Genomic DNA, 19758 nt, shown 5'->3' with positions numbered 1-19758 from the left:
ATACTTCCATATTTAAAATTAAGTGATCAAGTACCATGTACTAGATTATATATTTTATTTTAAAACATGACCCTTATCTTAGCTTTCATTAACAATATTTAAAAGAGTTATTCAGAACTTCAAGAATAATTATGAACACATAATTTAATTTTGACGGTAAGGATAATAAAGGTTCACATTTAGTGAAGATAGGATCTCATATGAGGAGGCCAAACAAGGTACTCAGTTCTAATTAACTATATAACTATTTTGCAATTAGCATGACATTTAAATAAAACCTTTCACTGCTCATTTACTTGATGAAATGTCTATGGCAGTGTGCCCAAATCTTTCTAGTCAGCCATAACATTTTCCATAAAAGAAAGTACTGAGAAGTTTGTATCAGAAACCAGTTCTGTACAGCACTGATTGGCTACTCCATGCCATATGACATCAAGACACTTTTCACACTATCAAAAAGCACCCTGCTTAACTATCAGATCGGTATCTTGATATGTCTTGGAATTTACTAAAAATTACAGGCTATTGGTTCTTTCTGATAAGTTTTATGTTTAATAAAACTGCAAGCTTTCTACATAAATACTTGTTTAAAAATCCCTTTTCCAGTAAATGGCAACTGTTCCAAGCATTAAAACTGATACTATAATCCTAGAAAGACTTTCTTTCACTGTAAGCTATATAATTCTCTGGCAAAGTGATCTCTTTTTCTATCTTTAAACAAAGATTTTGCTGCCAGGAATTTAATTTAATTTCCCCCTTTTCCTATTGTTAAAAAAGACTTTTCAAAAATGTAATAATTTAATTGCATAACATTATTTGGGTGCGTCTGTGTATGTGTCTGTGAATTAGTCTTTTATTTCTTTTTTCTTTAGTAAACTATATGTGGATTTTTCTCATAAACACGATTTTAAGTTTTAGACATTTCTGGAAAACCCATTCTAATGGGATATTTTTAAGTAAATACTTTCAGATAGAATTTAGTTATTTATGTAAAGATAAGGTAAAATAAAAATACTAGCGTTTTATTTATTTTACTGACATTATTTATTTAGCTATAGTTATTGTCTTTTGATTCCATGTTTCCAGGAGTTTAGAAAGGGGTAGTAGCAATAATAAACTCTACAAAATGGAACTTTAAAATAACTGCCATTGCTATATAAACAAATAAAATAGGATTCAAATGACTAGTTATGATAAGCACATCCTTCAGCAACTCCTTTAAAAAGCAAAACTCTCACCTCTCTCTCCCTTTTTATGAACTGTTCTTTCAAATTCTTTTTCTTTTTCAGAACCTCATAAACTCCAACATATCTTACTCAATCTTTCTTTTCTTTTGACCCATTCACTCTACATTTTTTCAACAACTTTCTATAAGAGCGAAAATCTGCCTGACATAAAACTACAGTGTATTTTTCAGGTTTTCTCATTATCACCTCTTTTACTCTTTCAATCAAAATCCTGCCTAACATCCTCCCAGGCATACTTAACAAACTCATCCCTTTGTAGTTATTACAGTCGCTTTTGCTACAGGGGAACAATAAAAGCATTCTTCCAGTCATCAGACACAGATGTAGCCTTTGCACACATGTTAAGTAAGTTGCAAACCACATCTATATTTCAACATTTCTACAGTTACACTATCTCTACCTGCAGCTTTACATCTGTCCATATTCTCTCATTATGACTTCTCATTAACCTTTTGTTGATATTTATAACATTTATTTTAATTATACTCTTCACCACATAACTCTCATTTCCATACAAACCTCTAAAACACTCTTTCCAAACACTCAGTTTGGTTTCATCCCAAATAATTTCACCATTTTGTTTTTAATTCCATTCATTTAGCTCAAGTCTTTTTGTTTAGTCTTTTCATCCACTTCCCAAAATTGCTTTGCATTTTGAGGAAATGTGGTATCAGATTTTGGAGTCTCCATTCTCCATTCTCTTATTTCTTCGTATAGAGTGAGTAACAAGCAGGATAAATAATTGTTACAGTAAGGAAAAAAAAAAGTTTTTTTCCAGACTTGTAAAACCATTTGGGGAGGCTAAAGGTAGGTGCCATGAAACCTCATTTTTAAAATTTAAACAAATTTGCAATCTGCTTAGAGACCTCCAGTTCCTCCAAAAAGTATTAAAATTACTGTCAAGAAATTAAGTTTTATTTAATTGTTAATATTTTAATTTAATTCATTTATTCTCCCCCCCAGCAGATTTTTGCCAGTTTTTGCAAGATAAATTGCTTAATGTTGAATGATATCCTATGAGGAGCTACAATCTGACATAATTTACTCAGTTATAAGTGTTAATTGGTGATTTGATCTATTTGATGAAAAAGATGCAAATATGTTATTCATTTGTAAGGAAAGAATGACGTTTGATTTATGACGAGGTATATCTACTTGTGTCAGAATCTTACTTCTATTACAGGGGTGGGATTTAACAAGGAGCTTGCAACATGTTTGCCCCTTTGCTTGATGTAACAGGACTTGTATTTTCTGTAGGAAATATCTCTACTAGAATACATATACCAAATACTGTACATTTATTGTGCTGCCTGTAAACAGTTTGGAAATTGACAACTTTTGCTCACCACAAAATTTGGCCACTAGGCTGCTACATTCTATAATATGGTTTCTTTTTTCCCTCTTCTATAAAACCTTGGCTAATGTTTACCTTTGAAATAGAAAATTTCCAGAACAGCTATATTTTTCCTTTTCTCAGTTTAAAGCCATATGATACTGCCAGAGTGTGCATAAAAATGCAGCCACCTCCTCATTACTGCTTTCACTTTCAGAATGATTTGCTTAAAATGTGGAACAAAACTGACAGCACAAGTCCAGCTGTGGTATATTTAAGTGGATAATTTCCTGGCTCAAAGGACATAGATTATTAACTCGCTTCTCAGTTGTAGAGCTTTTGAAAGGACAAATTTAAAGCTAGAAAGCATTCACATGATTTCAACCATATGTAGGCTGAATCTGCGGTACTTACAAATGAAAATGCTCATACAGCATAGCAAAGGATCTGGAAATGGCAAAACGTATTTTAAATGGCTCACCACTAGCCCATTTTGTAGAACTAGACACACAGAAGATTTTTACTTTTTTTCTCTTACCTATAAATTTCCTTTTTTGTGCTATTTGCCCCTACCATCTCTCAGCATTGGTTTGTAACACAAAGTGGTCTTTTGCTGGTTTCTGAATTATTTCCATTTGTTATTTCTGGCTATTTTTGCTTTACTTCAGGGGTGTCAAACTGCCGGCCCACAGGCCAGATGTGTCATGGCAAAACCCCATTGCCAGCAATGGAAAAAAAGTTGCAATATGTCGCAACATGTCACGTGACATTGCGAGTTTGACACCCCTGCTCTACCTGTTTTTGTCTTCCAACTACATTTTTCAATGTTAATATTTCTTGAATTAAATACCTGATAGAGACCAAATTTGTCTCCAATGCAAATGATTACTACATTAGGTTTATTTATATAAGGAGATTACCACTTGCAAAACAATGTAGAGCTTAAGTATTTGGGATTATTTTATAAATGTAAACTACTACTATTAACTATTGTAGAGATATTACCTTGAAATATATGTATCTATTAAGTGGAGATGATAAGTCACTCTGAAAAGGTAAGTATTTAACACTCACAACACCTTAATTGTAGGTATCATCCATTGTAAGAATTTGTCAAACAATAGGCTTCAACCATGGATGTCTGCAGGAGCTGGACAAAAAGGGGCAAACGATAAGGCCTAATGGCATACTTATATGTTTGCATCAATGTCATGTGAAGTACATAATCATGACATCATTGCACTGTGTCATCATTTTGGCATCATTGTAATTTGTTAGCAAGCAGCTGGCTTCAACTAGATTATACAGAATCAGATCCAATGAACTGAGTCACTTTGGATAGTGAGATGGGCAGCATATAAATTAAACAAAAAAGCAATCTAAGGAACTAGATTGGCCACTTGTCTGGAATCAACAGTGCTTTCTTCTTTTCCAGCAAAACCTTTGTGCTCTCTCTGTCCCACCCCTGATTGTGAGTTGTAGCATTTTCTCCAGCATGTTCAACAGTCTTAGAGAACTACTTGTCAATAACGCAGCAGAGTTAGATTTGGAAAAGCATTGTCCTTGTTTAATCAAGCAACTGGGGTGAATCTGCTTTCCAACTGTTATCCCTGAGCTAGTGCTGAATAGGAAAGTTTTGAGTAAATTGCAGATTCCTAAGGAGAAATTATGAATAATTTAATAAGCATGTAAATGTTTTACATTCACATTTCTATATAGTGAGAGCGCAATGGCATAATCAAAGAGACTGACAGTGGATAAAAATTGTTTATGAAAAAAATAGAATTAGAAGTAAGAATTCTATGATACGAGTTACATTTTATTGAATGTGTCATTAGTTCAAAAGTCTCAGTCTAGAGAATTGAGGTTTATTTCAACTTGCCTTGCTTAAAAGGCAATTCTGGAGAATCTTTTCACAGTTTATGCTTATCCATGGAATGTGTTTTCAGTATGTCCATCATATGTCCCAAGATGACATAAACACAAATAATAAGATATGCAGCTAGCCAAGGATCTCACTGCCTGTTGACTGGTGGTCGATCTTCAACTCAAAGTATTATATGATCTATCATGCAGATATGCATGAACCATAAAGCAGCCTAAATTATATACAGCATTAATAAAGCCCTGTTTTGAGAACAACTGGGATACCCCAAGGAATTAAAACTTACTCTTTTAGCTGTTTTGTTAACTTCACAACCTGGGATGCCAATGACATACAGGTCTCCACCACTACCAAATAACGTGAACACATTGTGTATCCTTGACGTTCAGCACTCTGGGAAGGTTTTTCACCAGCATGGTTTTGCATAGTCACATTCGCTCCATATTCCACCAGAGTCTAAAATATATATAAATATTAAGAGCAGCTATTATGTTGAGTGCACTGGGTTCAGTATATGGCAGCCTTCCCATTTTTATTTCCACCAGATATAATAGATATACAACTTCAAGAATTAGCTAATAAAACCAATAGACATTCTGTCTGGGAATCATGGGAATTGTAATTCCCCATAGAAGTTAATGAAACCATTTTGGGGATATTTAGCTTATGCAAACTATTACTGTAAGAAGAGATATGGGAGAGTGAGTTCTCACACTGCTACTAAAAAAGAAAACAAAATAAGAACACATTTCACCATTTCAAAAACAAAGCACTGAAGGAAACAAGGCCAGCTCCCTTCAAAGAAGGGGCCAAAAAGTCTATTACATAGGAAAGGAACAAAAACAAAGCACAAGAGCATTTGAACTGGGTTTTTTTTGCAAATAAAGTTAGTTTTTGAATATAGTTAACTGAAGTTGCTGAAATTCTTTTGGTTATGGTCTCCTAACTTTATTCAATACATATTATTTTTTTTCTAAATTCTTAGATTTTCTTGTGAGGTTCTAAGTGGTTTCAGTCCTGCTTGATTGGGTGAAGCCAGACATGATGAATGCTGCAAGAGGCCAGAATAATTTAAATTAGTGGAGGATAGGATAAGCTTTTTTGGGGGGAAGGAGCATAAAAAGGAACTGGTATAAGCAGCATACTTTAGTTATTTGATGAAAAAAGGATGATATAAAGTATTTGTGTTGAGAAGGTAACAGTAATTTTTAGATGATCTTTAAAAGCTGAATGAACTAGGAGAATTAATGATCTGTTCCTTTAAGGTCTTTCATATGTTCTTAACTTTACAAGATTTTAAAGAATATCATGTAATACTTTGTAATACTTCAAAGAATGTCATGTCAATGATAGTCTTAAGCTTTTAATGTTAAATAGCTCACCATAGATACAGAAGTTCCAATTTCATTTTCCAGCTGTTATATTTTACTTAATAAATACGTTCTACTGAGTTATATTATAATTATATTGTTAGCTGAACAATACACTAAGCAGAGCACTTGCCAAACCTGATACTATTTGTTGCAAGTGCAATAGCTGATCCATAGAATTAAAGCTGAATTCTTTGATTGAACTGTTATTAATAAATAACAGCTATTATAAAATAAAATGTTGACTGCCCTCTCTACCTTACTGAGGATTTCAGAAGCTCCAGAATCATAGTATGGTTTAGCATTTACATAAACACAGCATCCATAGGAAATTAGATCATCAGACAGAAGCATTCCATTTAAAAGATACTAGAGGTGAGAGAGGCATGCAGTATGATAGATGGCCTAGTCCCTAGTTCCATATACCGTAATACTTTTTATGAAAAATATCCATTCCAGAAATATTTAAAATTATGTACAGGTCACTGATATGAACACTGTATAATGTTTTCTTTCCTGAATTAATGAGCAACAATTCTTTTTTTTTTTTTTTTTGTAATGTAGCTCGGCATGGTGCAGTTGAAATTTTGATTCATGATAACAACAGAAACTCAAAAGTTCCAACATAACAATCCAAATGGTTTTAGGTAGAAACAATATCTCCCCTTTTGCCATATTTTATGCAAAATCCCATTTCTCTTGCAGGCCAAACATATTGCCTCATTTTGTTCTGAGATATTAGATCAGTGTTCCTCAATCTCAACAACTTTAAGATATGCAGACTTCAAATCCTGGGAGTTGAAGTCTACAGTACATACCTTAAAGTCAATATACTTTGCTGAGGTTGAGGAACACTGTTCTAGAACATAGCATATATCAACCATCATTCAATGTAATAGATCTTATGTTTCAAGCTAACAGTGTTTCACAAAGCTGTTATTTGTGCCTTTCCAGATGTTGCTGACAATTGCCAGCATCCCTCGTCATGGGCCATATCGATTGGGGCTCTGGGGATTTGTAGCTCAGCAACATCTGGAGGGCCACAAGTCTGGCAGGCCCATTCCTGTTTCGATGATTTACCTGAATACATCCTAAGTATCCATGCTGAGCAGCCACGTGAACTGCACTATTACCATCCTGATCAACTTCATCCAAAGAAATCCCTTGTTCTTGCATAAACTGAAGAAGCCACAGAAGGATTTTTTCCTACAGGGAAAAAGAAACGTTTTATAAACTATGTAAAGAACAAAATAGGCACAGTGAATATTGATAATTAAAATGATGTGATATATAAATGTATAAAACACCACAATATGTTTAGCTAGTACCTGCACAACAAAATTTAACACCAATTGCTTCTTTAGTTCATAGAAAACCCATGTTAGATACTATTAAAATTCCATCGAGTATTAATAAATTTTAAATACTCTCATCCTACAGTTGATAACTTTTCCATAGGAGGAGTAGGCATTATTGAACTACTGTATGAGTAAATATACATATGGTTTTGTGATACGTCTACGGTGATTGATTTTAAAATGTATGTGCAATCAAAAGTGCAATAGTTAAAATCCATTCTTTCTTTTCTTGGCATTAAATATTTGAACTAAATAGATAAACTGTTAGCTATTTATCAATAAAGATTTAATGTACAAAAATGCAAGATAGCATTGTGAACATGTGTTATCTATTAGTTATGGTCTCCTAACTATAGCATTCAAGTTCAGGCAAGATTAGCACCCATTGATGGCACATATTTTTCCCCAGTTATAATAAATAATGATTTGTCTATTTGTACTGCAACCCATGTTCTATAATGATACGTTAATTTAATTAGTCTATTTATATTTGGCTATTTGGATTACTGTAATATCTTTTCAGCATTTTTGTGTGATTTTTTTTCTTTTAAAATGAAAAGAGTAATTAAATGTAATAGAGTATAGAATCAATATTAATATATCATGGGGCAGCAGTATCAAGTTCTTTGGTGTTCCAAGCTGAAATTAATCATTTTCATGACAGAAAAAGATGGTACTACAGAATTTTAGAACCTGAACTATTTCCCACTTAGAACCTATTTATCTGTCAACATCAGAGGCATCTTTAGCTTTTTTCTAATAGCCTTCCTATGATGTAGTGAGCATTTGAATCCTTTAACTGACAATGAATAAGTTTGATGTTTACATAGACACTTCCTATATCTTGTTCAATTTGGAAAACTACCATTACAAGCAGACATTTTCTTAATGGACTAAATATTCCTAGCTTGTCAGTCTCCTTGCTCAGGTTCTTAGGCCCTGTCATCTCACAGTTTGATACTGCAATGTGCTCTACAGGGGGCTACCCTTGAAGAGGATTCAGAAGCTACAGATGCTACAGAATGCAGCTGCACAGTAGTTCTTGGGGCCCCATGTACTACTGCTGTTGTGTGAGCTGCACTGGTAGGCAGTTTGCTGCTGGATCCAATTCAAGGTGTTGATTATTACCTTTAAAGCCCTTTAAGGCATTGGCCAAGGCTACCTGAGGAACTGTCTCACCTCAATAGGATTGGCCAGCCCCACCAGAGCTGGCAGAAGGGGCATGCTGAGGACTCTGTCGGTCAAGGAATTCTGCTAGGAGGGGTCCAGGAGAAAAGCCTTTTCTGCTGTGGCTCCTGTCCTCCAGAACCTCATGCCCTTTGAGGTGAGATCCACACCCACCCTCTTGGCCTTCTGTAGGGCCCTTAAAACCTGGTTCTCGCAATTGGCCTGGGCCCCCAATGGGGATGTATCATACTGGAGATGGTTATTGGACTGAGGGAAGGTTTCTATTGTACTCTGAGAGCATTTTGCTCCCTTCTTTCCTTTTTTAGGTAATTTTAATGTTAGTATTTTTGATTTTAATATTTAATGTTTTACCTTGCTGTTTTTATCTGTTGTAAGAAGCCACCTAGAGTTGCTTCTAAGTGAGATGCGCGGGATACACATTTAATAAATAGATAAATAAATTGAGAAATGCATAAGTTCTCATAACATTTATGTTTAAATATTCAAATCCTACCTCATATCTAAATAGTATGCTGAAGCTCCACATTCCTAAAAAGACATGGCTAGGGACATAGCAAAAATAAAATTGATGTAATTAAAATTAAATTAAATAAAGATAGTTATTATGATTATTCTATGTCTTCAAATTATGGAATTGCAAGGGACCTTTTAGGCCAACCACTTTCTCATTGAAAGAATCTAATTAAAAATCCTCTGTCAAGTGCCTCTGTTTGAACACATCCATCAAAAAAAGTCTATTGTTTTGCTTGGTAATTAATCTACTGTCAATCTCCTCTTCTTGTTGGGAACTTATTTATTTTTTGGATATATATCCTGTCTTGTGTTCAGATACTCAAGGAGAAAGGCATAATGATCTCTTCTCCCCCTTTTCCCACAGTATCCTATGAGATGGGTTGGGTTGACAGAGATTGTTTGACCCAAAATCAACCAGTGAGCTTCTGAAGGGTAGACATTCCTCCAGATATTTGTGAAATACTTGTTTCTTCATTCATCTTTCATTAAGATATATTCAGTTCTCTTAGTATCCTTAATATTTTCTACTTCTTATATTGCAACTATGTTTAGATTTAGAATTTTCCATGAGTCCTCAGCAGATTTAGCAGTACAGAATTATAGTAAATAAATAAAATTATAGAAATCTATTTATGCATTGATCAAACTGACAAATTTTCTTATAAATGCTACAATTAATTATAAACTAGTAACCAGGATTGCTAGAAATCACCACTGAAGCAGACAAAATAAAGGCAATGAACTGTAATAAATCTATAATTTTCTCCCAGATAAAGCAATTTAAAGCAATGGAAGAATGAGATTAGTAAAATTGTAATAAAATTCTTTATAAATGCTGTTGAAACAAAACATATTGCTGACATATAATAAAGAGATAGAATTATATACAAAGAAACAAAATGTACTGCAACACACAAAGCCCTGAAAAAATCTGTAAATTGAAAGCTGATTTGGTTTGGATTAAGAGAACAGCAATATGAGTTAATCAATATATTTAAAAATTGTTACACCAAAAATCTGTAATCAGTCAGACAAAAGATTTTTTAAAAAATATTCATTGGAACAAGTACTTAACATTGCTCATTTTCTTCATATGACTAAGATGGAATGCTTTTTACAGATTTATATGTTGAAAAAAAGGCTTATGTAAACTAAAGCCAAAAATAAAAAAGTTTTTCTTCTGAACTATTCTTTTATGGTTGTAAAACCTAGTTTTCAGTTAATGACCATTTGTGCATTTTCTACAATCATATATAACCTACATGCACTGAGCTTTTTGAATTAATCCTAACAAATTGAAGAAGACAGTGCCAATGAAAAAGGTGCCAAAATGAGATCACTGGGGGAAAAATAGATTTGAGCAACTTCAGAGGAATTCCAAGATTTGCAGAAATATAAAAATATTTTAAAATGCTAAAGCTGAACTCCCCAAACAGGTCTCATTTGTATATTAAAATAAAACACAGAATTTCTTCCCAACTATTTAGACCAAAGATGTGTTTGTTGAGCCAGTTTGTTTTGCATATAGAGTTTGAAAATAAATAAGGCTCATTTTTGCTATTAACATAATTCACAGTGTAAAGATCCACATTATTGGAGAAGTGCTCAATCTACATCTCTTTCTGATGTCACCATCTGGCAAGGATCCAGCTGGCTCCTTTACTTTTTCTGAAAATTTTTGGGTTCAAGGATATTCCTGCATTCAGACCTTGAACTAAGGCAAGGCAAGATGTTTTTTTTCCTCAAAACAAAACATCCTGTACAAGTTTTGCAGGGCAACATTGACATAAAGGGGTCTATTTTTTAGCACTACCCCCACACTTTTAAAAAACCTTTCCTATCATAGGAAGTATTTACTCAAAAAACAGATATAATGTGTGCCAAGTGCTAGAGGAAATAATTGAGTATTGAATCCATTCAAAAACACTAGTTTCTTATAAAAATATTTTCCTTGACCTGTAGCCAATTCTGATGTTTATATGGGTTATCTTTTGCTTGAATAACTTTTGAGTATGTTAAAAAGTATCTTGTAATTCTTATATGTTAGAATTGTTTTACATTTATTTCTGAGATTCTTAACACTTAAAGGGACTCTGTGTTTAGGCTTCACATCAGGATTGAAAGTACATTTCAGTATTCCAGATATTTGCCTTATTCAGCTCTTGGCTTGATTTAGCTGAGGATTCTCAGATAGGACTTGGCCAGATTAGACACTTCATTGCAAATATGAACATGATTTGCCTGCAGCAGTGCAAAGATGTTAGAGTCAGTCTATGAAGTCTATACTTGACTCTCCTTTTGATGACTGTGGGATACAACTGATAAATGTTAATATAATGATTCTCTTAAACCTGGAAACCCGTTTCCTCTCGTGCCAGTCTCAACCTTCACACTTTGGTTAAAATGCAATTAAACAATGTACAGTTAGTCATTGACTTACGTCCACAATTGAAAGAAGAATTTATATTGCTAAATGAGAAATTTGTTAAGTGAGTTTTGCCGCAGTTTACGACTTTTCTTGCTACATTTGTTAAGTGAATCGGTGCAGTTGTTAAATTGGTAACATACCGTATTTTCCGGCATATAAGACAAATTTCTAAACCATGCAAATCTTCTCCGAAGTCAGGGGTCGTCTTATACGCTGAGTCATCTTATACGCTGGAAAATACCATATTTTCCGGTGTATAAGATGACTTTCTAACCATGCAAATCTTCTCCGAAGTTGGGGGTTGTCTTATACGCCGAGTCGTCTTATACGCCAGAAAATACGTTAGTTAACATTGACTTTGTTTGTCAGAACATCGCAAAAGGTGATCACATGACCCTGGGACATTGCAACTGTCATAAATATGAACCAGTTGTCAAGCTTCCAAATGTAAATCACGTGACCATGGAAAATGCTGCAACAGTCATAAGTGTGAAAATGGTCATAAGTCACTTTTCTCAGTGCTGTTTTAACTTTGAATGGTCACTAAATGAACTGCTGTAAATCAAGGACCAGCTGTACTCAAGAAAAAAAAATCCATCTTTGGTACAGATATTATTCTGAAGTTCCTATTTTTATGGATAAGGAGAATACATAATGTAATGAGGGTAGCCTGAATCAATTATTTTATATACATATGTATGTGATATCTGTCTTTCTGTACCTGCCCATAGCATCCGGCATAGTGGATAAGGCTTGGGTGATCCTTAGAGCAACTCAATTCTGCAATAGCTTCTGTTTCACTCACCATCCATCGCACACATTCCAGCTGACCATTCTAAGTAAAAGAAAGAAAAAGAAGAGTTTTTTTTTCCAGGTCTGCTTATTTGTGAGCATACCATCGTCACAACTGCAAGCACACACAAATAAATATCTGTCCTGACAGTTCACACACCAGACTGCTTTCTTATGTGCTTATTATCATAATGGCACTGATTGCAGACTTATTTACAATTTATGAGTCACTTCTGCTGTGCAAACATCATTTGCTTCTAAGTGGCCTAAGAATTAAAATAGTCTTGAATGCATCAGTGTTTCCTTGATGGCATGTTTGTAAGAATTCTTTTGTAAATATATATTTATTTCATGCAAACTCTTAGTGATCACTGCTGCTTCCCAGATGTTTAGGACTACAGTTCCCACATTTCCCAGACAGAATGGCTGCTATAGCTCTAACACTCTGGAAGCACCATAGTATCCCAATACATAATGTTAATATTAAAAATAATTTAAACATGGAATTAACATTGTTTAATAAAGTGCAGATTTTGAGGGGGAAAGAAGATAATATATTGATCATAGGATGTTAATTCTTAATATAAAAGAAACAATAGTGATATCTGGTAAAGGTATATTTCAGACCCAAAATATCTGCTGCATTTCTCCACAGCTTGACTTTTCCCCCCAATTTTTTCTGATTTTAATTATGGATTTTATTGTTAAAGAAATCAAAGGGTTAGGCAACTGTGTTTTTAATCTTGATATTCTAGCAAAAATAATACCCAGGGTTAATAATACTCTAACAGGGTTAGAGCATACTCTTTATATATTTGTAGTATTTTCCCACATATTTTTAATAACAGTCCCATGTTAGGTGACACTACTATGACTCTATGATGCAAAGATGTCCTGCAGTAGGTTTATGAAAATAGGTTACTTTTTGGATAACATTTAACGCTTTTTTCAGTGTGAGTGTATAAATAAGGATAAACGAGAGGAAATAAGTGCTTCTCATGCATCTTTATTTCAATGTGCAACACTGAAAACTATGACAGCTTGGATATTAAAGCCTTTTCACATTATCTCATGAAAATAAACATGCTCTTTCAAAACCTAGCAGGCATATAAGAACAATATATATATATATATATATATATATATATATATATATATATATATATATATATATATATCCTTTGCATGCTTATTTGGCAGCAAGTCTCACTGAAGTCCATAGGATTTATTTCTTAGTAGACATGCATATTAATGCATTAAAAATAACAAATTTCTTCTGGAAAAATGTCAGCTGACAGCTATGAAATACAAGAAAAAATTACATTTTATAGTATTGCTGACTACTTGTAAAATATAACAGCATACACAGAAGAACCATGTAGCTGAAGAAGACTCGTATGTCTGTTTTGTAAAGTACTGGAATGAAGACAGACAATACAGCAATTAAACAAGACATAATATATTTAAAGAACATTAAGGTCCAATAAAAACATTAAAGATGTCCTCCCCCTCCCAAGAACTATATGTACTGCAAAAAGTAATTTTGGAGATTGATTACTAGATAAGGGCTGAATCATAATTCAGCTGAGCTGCACAAACTATGGGTATATGTTAATATCTCCCCACCACTGGCAACTCTTATGCAATTGTAAGGTCAAGAAACTATAAAGCTCATTTACTGGCAATTTAATGGAAACATTAAATTGAAATCTTTTTGATGGATCTCCCAAATGTACTCTGTATGTAACTGCACCTATAACATAGCTATTCTTCATTTTCATAGTTATAAATTGCAACTGTTTTTGAAGCGATTCAAAGACAGGATACCCATGTCTTTCTAGATATTTTATTTTGTCATTTTGAAGCAGAAGCTGTTTATTAGCCTTACTTGCTAATAAAGTAATCACAGCTTTTTATTTTAATGCTCCTATAATGCACAATTACAGTACTTGAAAATAATACTCTACTAGGTATACAGACCTCTCTCCAAATTAGTATTATACACACTAATATTTCTGCATAGGTTTATCCATGAGTTCAAAAAACTAGTAAGCGTGCATTGGTTTAGGCTGCATTCTTATGCAAGCTTATGTAGGTGTAACATTCTTTGAACCTAAGATGAATTATTTCTTTGAGGAACCAAATATTGTGGTTTTCAAATTAATTTTGTATTAATTTTTTGTGCTGGGTCCGATATATACTGTTGCTAAAGAACAACCAGAGGAAAAAAATACTCAAAAGTAATAAAGACCACACAGCTGCAATGTTAGCAGAAGGATGGGTCTTTCTTACTGTGCACAAGTCATTGGCTCAACTGCTAGTCATTTGACAGTATATGTGCCTTTACAGTACTGCTCATCTTGTTCTTGTTTTCAGTAAAAAGGTAAAGGCAAAGTTTCCTGTCATCTTGTGTCTGACTCTAAGGGATGGTGCTCATCTCTGTCTCCTGGCCGAGGAAGTCAGCATTGTTCGAAGATGTTTCTGTAGTCATACGGCCAGCATGACTACAGTATATGCCATTTGCAACACTTTCCTGCAATGCTGCAGTGTTTCCTTCCCACTGATTTCCACTTTGCGGAAATTGCCAAAATGATTCCTAGTGCATGTTACATGCATCTTGCATGTTACTTTGTTAAAACAAATTGTATTGGTTTTCCAGTTTTACATTTAAGTATTGAGAAAGCAGCATGGTGATTGGGTAATCAATAATTCAGTAACAAAATCTTTAGTACATATGTCAGGTTACATCATCAAAAAATCCTTCTCTATTTCCCTTAACATTTGCTATATCATATTTTAAAAAGTAAATTTCTAATTATAACAAGCTCAGTTGAGACATTTATCAATATATTTTTGCTTATACATATTCATATCCTGTTTTTAAGTTTTACCTAATTTTAAATTTTAAATTACGGTATTCCAATTTAACTTTTAGCATCCATAGTATTTAAGTTTCGAATAACCCAAATTTCCTTTATTTCACTACATAAAAGTTATAATATCTAAGATACATATATTATTTACTTAAATATATTCTTAATTTATTTCATAAACATTTTCTATTTCTCATCCTAGTACATCACCACTTACTAATAGAGTGTCCTTTATTGTCTCAAGTCCATCATTTGTATTATCTGGGCTAAACAATAATTCGAAGCTATTTCCAATAGTTAATTTTCATTTCCCTTATGAATCTAAATCCTAAATATTAAGCCAATTAATCCCTTATTTTTTATCATTTCCCAACAATATTTAAATCTATAATCACATTTCCCTTCATCTCAAAATCTCCCTTTAGCCCACTAGTTGAGACATTAGGATCTTCTGTCATAAATCAGAAGACTCCATTTTTTAAATATAACTCTAGCTTTCTTTTTATGCCAACCAGGCTTCCATACCAATGCCTTTAAATCATCAGATAGATCTCCCTTCATTCTTGCACATGTTATTTGAATCAAAGGAGACCATCTGGTTATTAATTTTAAGTAAAAAGTCATGTCCAATTTTATGGTTGTTGTTTGGTTGTCTAGGTTTTCAGTGTGATGTACTTGTTAATCTTTAACACCCTTCGTCTTGGTATTACTTTCTTCTGCTTCTGTTGCTTTTTGGGTTGTAGGTTCTTTAGTTGCAATCAGGGTTTGATTATCAAAATTTTCAGTACATTGTACTTGTTGTTCTTATAAAGTCCTCTATCTTGGTATTAATTTCTTCCACTTCTGTTGTTTTCTGAATTTTGAATTCTTTAGTTGGAATCAGGGTTTCATTCTGTAGGTTTAAGCTGGCTCCTTTGTCTTTCAGTCTAGATTTAATTATCTCAGTAGCTTCAATAATTTTTTCAAGTATAAGTTTGTAATTAGCCGAAATTTGTTGCTGGTCCTCCTCCATTTCTGAGATAGTTATGAATGGTCCTTTAGTGGAGGCTATTTTTAAACAAGAGTCAGTAAGTGTTCACCTCCACAGTTCCTAAAACCCAATTTCACCGCCCAGCTGTTCTCGCAGCTTTTTATCTCTCTTAGATAATACCAAGGACAAGTCTGGGCTGTAAGCAGTTCTCTTGGTCTCAAGAATATTCACTTGCTGTACCAAACTTCGCCACAAGATATCCCCGATAGCATTTATAGTCTTTTTCAGGACAGGCTGGGTTTTTATCCTTTCATCTTTTTTACAAGTAGATAAGGTAACAGATCCCCGTGAAAGTAGGAACTTTTGGGGTCCCCAAATATCAAAAAGATGCAAATCCAAATACTTAGTTGTTCTTTTCAAGGTTTTATTTTTCCAAGTAGTCAGACGCCGCCATTTTAGAGGGTGGGAGGGAGATGTTCCCTTCCCTCTCTCCTCGCAGGGGGAAGAAATTTCAAGAGGCTTTTTGCAGGAAAATACAAAGAAGGTAAGATCTCATCCAATTCCTCCGTGGTGCTTTCGAAGTGCTTGATAGTAATTTTGGCCTTGGCTGGTAACAGCTTAGTGATGGGCCATATTAATGGCCGATCTTTTCCCCGTCAGTTCGAAGAACTGCTCTGGATGAAACGGGAGGGCTGCTGCCCTTCTGCGATCAGTCGGAGGTCCTCTTCACATTCGTCGCCCCTCCAGGGCGACTTCTGACCCTTTTCAGAGTCCCCCAGCAGGAGAAAACCGGATGGAGGGGAGAGCGATCGCTCCATATGTCCGCCAGTGCCGTGAGCACAAACAAAGAAGCCACATTTTGCATGTTACTGAAGAATGGAAGAGACTAGACTGATTCTCCATTAATTTCTGGGTGCAATTCAAGGTACTGATAATCATCTAGAATAGTCCGATATGGCATACAACTAGATTTTTCTGTGGAATCACTTCTATCCAAGGATATCTATTGGTCCCACCCATTCTAAAAGGCAGGTAGATTTTGAATCCCCTCTTTGAAATAGGGCTATTCAAAAGGTATGTTTTTTCTCTAGCTATGCTTGCCTTTGGAATAAATTTTCAATTGGCATTTAGAAAGACTTTAAAAATTTAGCTTTTTACCCAGGAACTGGCCTGGGATGAGTGAATTTCTAATCTAGAAAGGTATGAATGTGAGCCAGATCTTCTACTTAACTTATTATTACTATCTCTTCACAACAGTGTGAAATCACAGTTGCCAGTTCTTTAGCAAACATTGGCCTTTATACTCATTGAGTTCTTCCCAAGAACCTAGGATGACATAATGTATCGATGTATTATATATGGGAATCTAAGCAATGTGATCGTTTGAAATTGAGAGATGGAAATTTTGTCAATGTACAGATTTTCTAAGTGCCATCCAAGATTTTACTAAGTGTTAATAATCACTGGGAACACTATGGCCAGTTTATGCCATAATCTTTCAATTTCTATTTTCAGATCTTGATATTGTGTGATATTTTCCAATTTTCCACAATTACATCTGGTGTATTATAAGTGAAGATTTTTATGTTCTTACCAGTTTTTCATTTCATTCTTATGGTTCATTCAATAATATGGCCCACGTGATTATGTCTGAGCAAATGTCTATTGACAAATGGGTATCATAGAACTTTATATTACCTTTATTGCTAAGCCTGCTGGAGTTAGCTGCTCATTGTTCCGCTCATTCAGGCAGTCTTCACCCATTAGAGAAGTAAGATGCTGTAAGCACTCAGCATGCCCTCTCGATGCTGCAACATGTAAAAGATTGTTGCCACTTTCATCGTGGATTTTGTCCAGATTGTCTGCTGCAAGGTGGGGCTGTGCAAAAAAATAAAAACTGGAAGTGTTAATTCATTAATTCAAGGTTAGTTTTCTTAGTTGCTTCTAAATTTGTTATATTAGAAAATACAGATTATGTTTATTGGATGTTTTTATATTGATGCAGGTAGATACATGAGCTTGCCCTCAATGGTCAGAACTTATGACAGTCATAAAATGAGTTGGTTATATGAATGACCCAATTTTATGACCTTTTGTGCAGCTGTTGTTAAGCAAATCACCAGGGTCATTAAGGGAACACCATGGTTGTTATATGAGTCGACTGTTTGCTATGGGTGTGGTTTTGCCAAAAACTGGATGTAAATGCTTGCTTTTTTGGCAAAACCATTACAAACTGCAGTCATGTAACTTTGGGACCTTGCAAATAGTTGTAAATGTGGCCCGACTGCTAAGCACTTGGATTACAGTCACATGAACCTGAGGGGGGGGGGACTCAACCCTTGTAACTTTAAATCTGAGCTATAAGTGCCCCCAGTTAGATCTGCTGGATGTGCAAACAGTTGCTAAGTGAGCAGTGTAAGTCAAGAACTATCTCTATATAATTGAACAATGTCATTTGTGAAATTTAAATACATCATTTTTTTAATTTCTAGAAGTTATTCATGAGAGCCAGACCAGGAATGGACAATTTTAAATGACCAAAACCACACTTTTGAAAATTTCTATCTTTTTTCCCCTTGGTGTTCAAAATCTGCAGGGTTGTGATATAATATTATAACTACATGAAGAAGGAGTAGGACGCTTAGGCTCTTTTCACTTTGAAAGCTGTCTTTTTTTAAAGAAAAAAATATCTAGGTCTAAATCCATCCAAGGCTTAATACATCATGGTTTTTCCCCCCAGCAAAAATCAGTAGGAAATTCATCATGGGTTTGCTGAGTTTTGGCTCCATGGTCCAGTAAGGATTTTAAGGACAATACACTATATGGGTAGTCCTTGATTTACAGCAGTTCATTTAGTGACCATTCAAAATTACAACAGCATTGAAAAAAGTGACTTTTGACCATTTTTCACACTTATGACCATTGCAGCATCCCCCATGGTCATGTGATTTACATTTGGATGCTTGACAACTGGTTCATATTTATGAAGTTGCAATGTCCTGGGGTTATGTGATTATCTTTTGTGACCTTCTGACAAGCAAAGTCAATGGGGAAGCCAGATTCACTTCACAACTGTGTTACTAATTTAACAATTGCACTGATACACTTAACAACTGCAAGAAAAATCATAAAATGAGGCAAAACTGACTTAACAAATGTCTCACTTAGCAACATAAATCCTGGGGTCAATTGTGGTTGTAAGTTGAGGACTACCTGTACATGGATTAGAAAACTGATTTTGTAATACTCTGTATAATTGTCATTTTATTTATATACACCCTATGTCCCAGGAGGTGAGGGAGGCTTGAGCTGCTTTTTCCATGTTCTGGAATGGCCTTCCTTTAGACCAGAGGTCTTCAAACTTGTCCCTTTTATGACTTGTGGACTTCAACTCCCAGTTGAATTCTGGGAGTTGAAGTCCACAAGTCATAAAAGGGACAAGTTTGAAGACCCCTGACTTAGACTTACCCTCTTCTTGCTTTTATGACATTATTGAAAACCAAATTATTTCTGAGGGTATATTCTTGATCTACTGTATTAAACCATTTTAAATTCTTTTTGTATTTTTTTCTCATCCCTAATGTTCAAGTAATTGCTACTTATTATATAATTTGGGAGCTGCTGATAGTCATTTGACTACAGTGGGTTATAAGTTTAGTAAATGAAAGAAAAGTTGCCCTAGTTTTGCAGATTTAAATCTTCCCAAAGACTTAATGTGAGCTGGCAAGCTTGGAAAAGACCAAATGGTATATTCTACATTTATAGCATTTTCTCCTCTCCACCCTAATCTTACTGTTTATT

The 19758-nt window shown here is 34.4% G+C and overlaps 1 protein-coding gene across 3 annotated transcripts in view; it reads right to left on the bottom strand.

Moving 5' to 3' along the window:
- Positions 1-19758, bottom strand: part of LOC120301983 (synuclein alpha interacting protein) — a 119696-nt gene that overhangs the window by 13882 nt on the left and 86056 nt on the right. For all 3 annotated transcript variants that reach the window (XM_039329856.1, XM_039329859.1, XM_039329857.1), the window contains exons 5-8: positions 17656-17835; positions 12044-12157; positions 6916-7041; positions 4752-4921 (exon numbers count right to left, since the gene is read on the bottom strand). In XM_039329856.1, coding sequence (XP_039185790.1) covers positions 4752-4921; positions 6916-7041; positions 12044-12157; positions 17656-17835 — 590 coding nt within the window. The remainder of the gene's footprint in view (positions 1-4751; positions 4922-6915; positions 7042-12043; positions 12158-17655; positions 17836-19758) is intronic.

The sequence above is a fragment of the Crotalus tigris genome, unplaced genomic scaffold (assembly GCF_016545835.1).
Source record: "Crotalus tigris isolate CLP2741 ecotype Arizona unplaced genomic scaffold, ASM1654583v1 scf7180000024419.1143555, whole genome shotgun sequence".
In the NCBI taxonomy this organism is placed as follows: Eukaryota; Metazoa; Chordata; class Lepidosauria; order Squamata; family Viperidae; genus Crotalus; species Crotalus tigris.
This window is presented reverse-complemented; position numbering and strand designations above follow the sequence as displayed.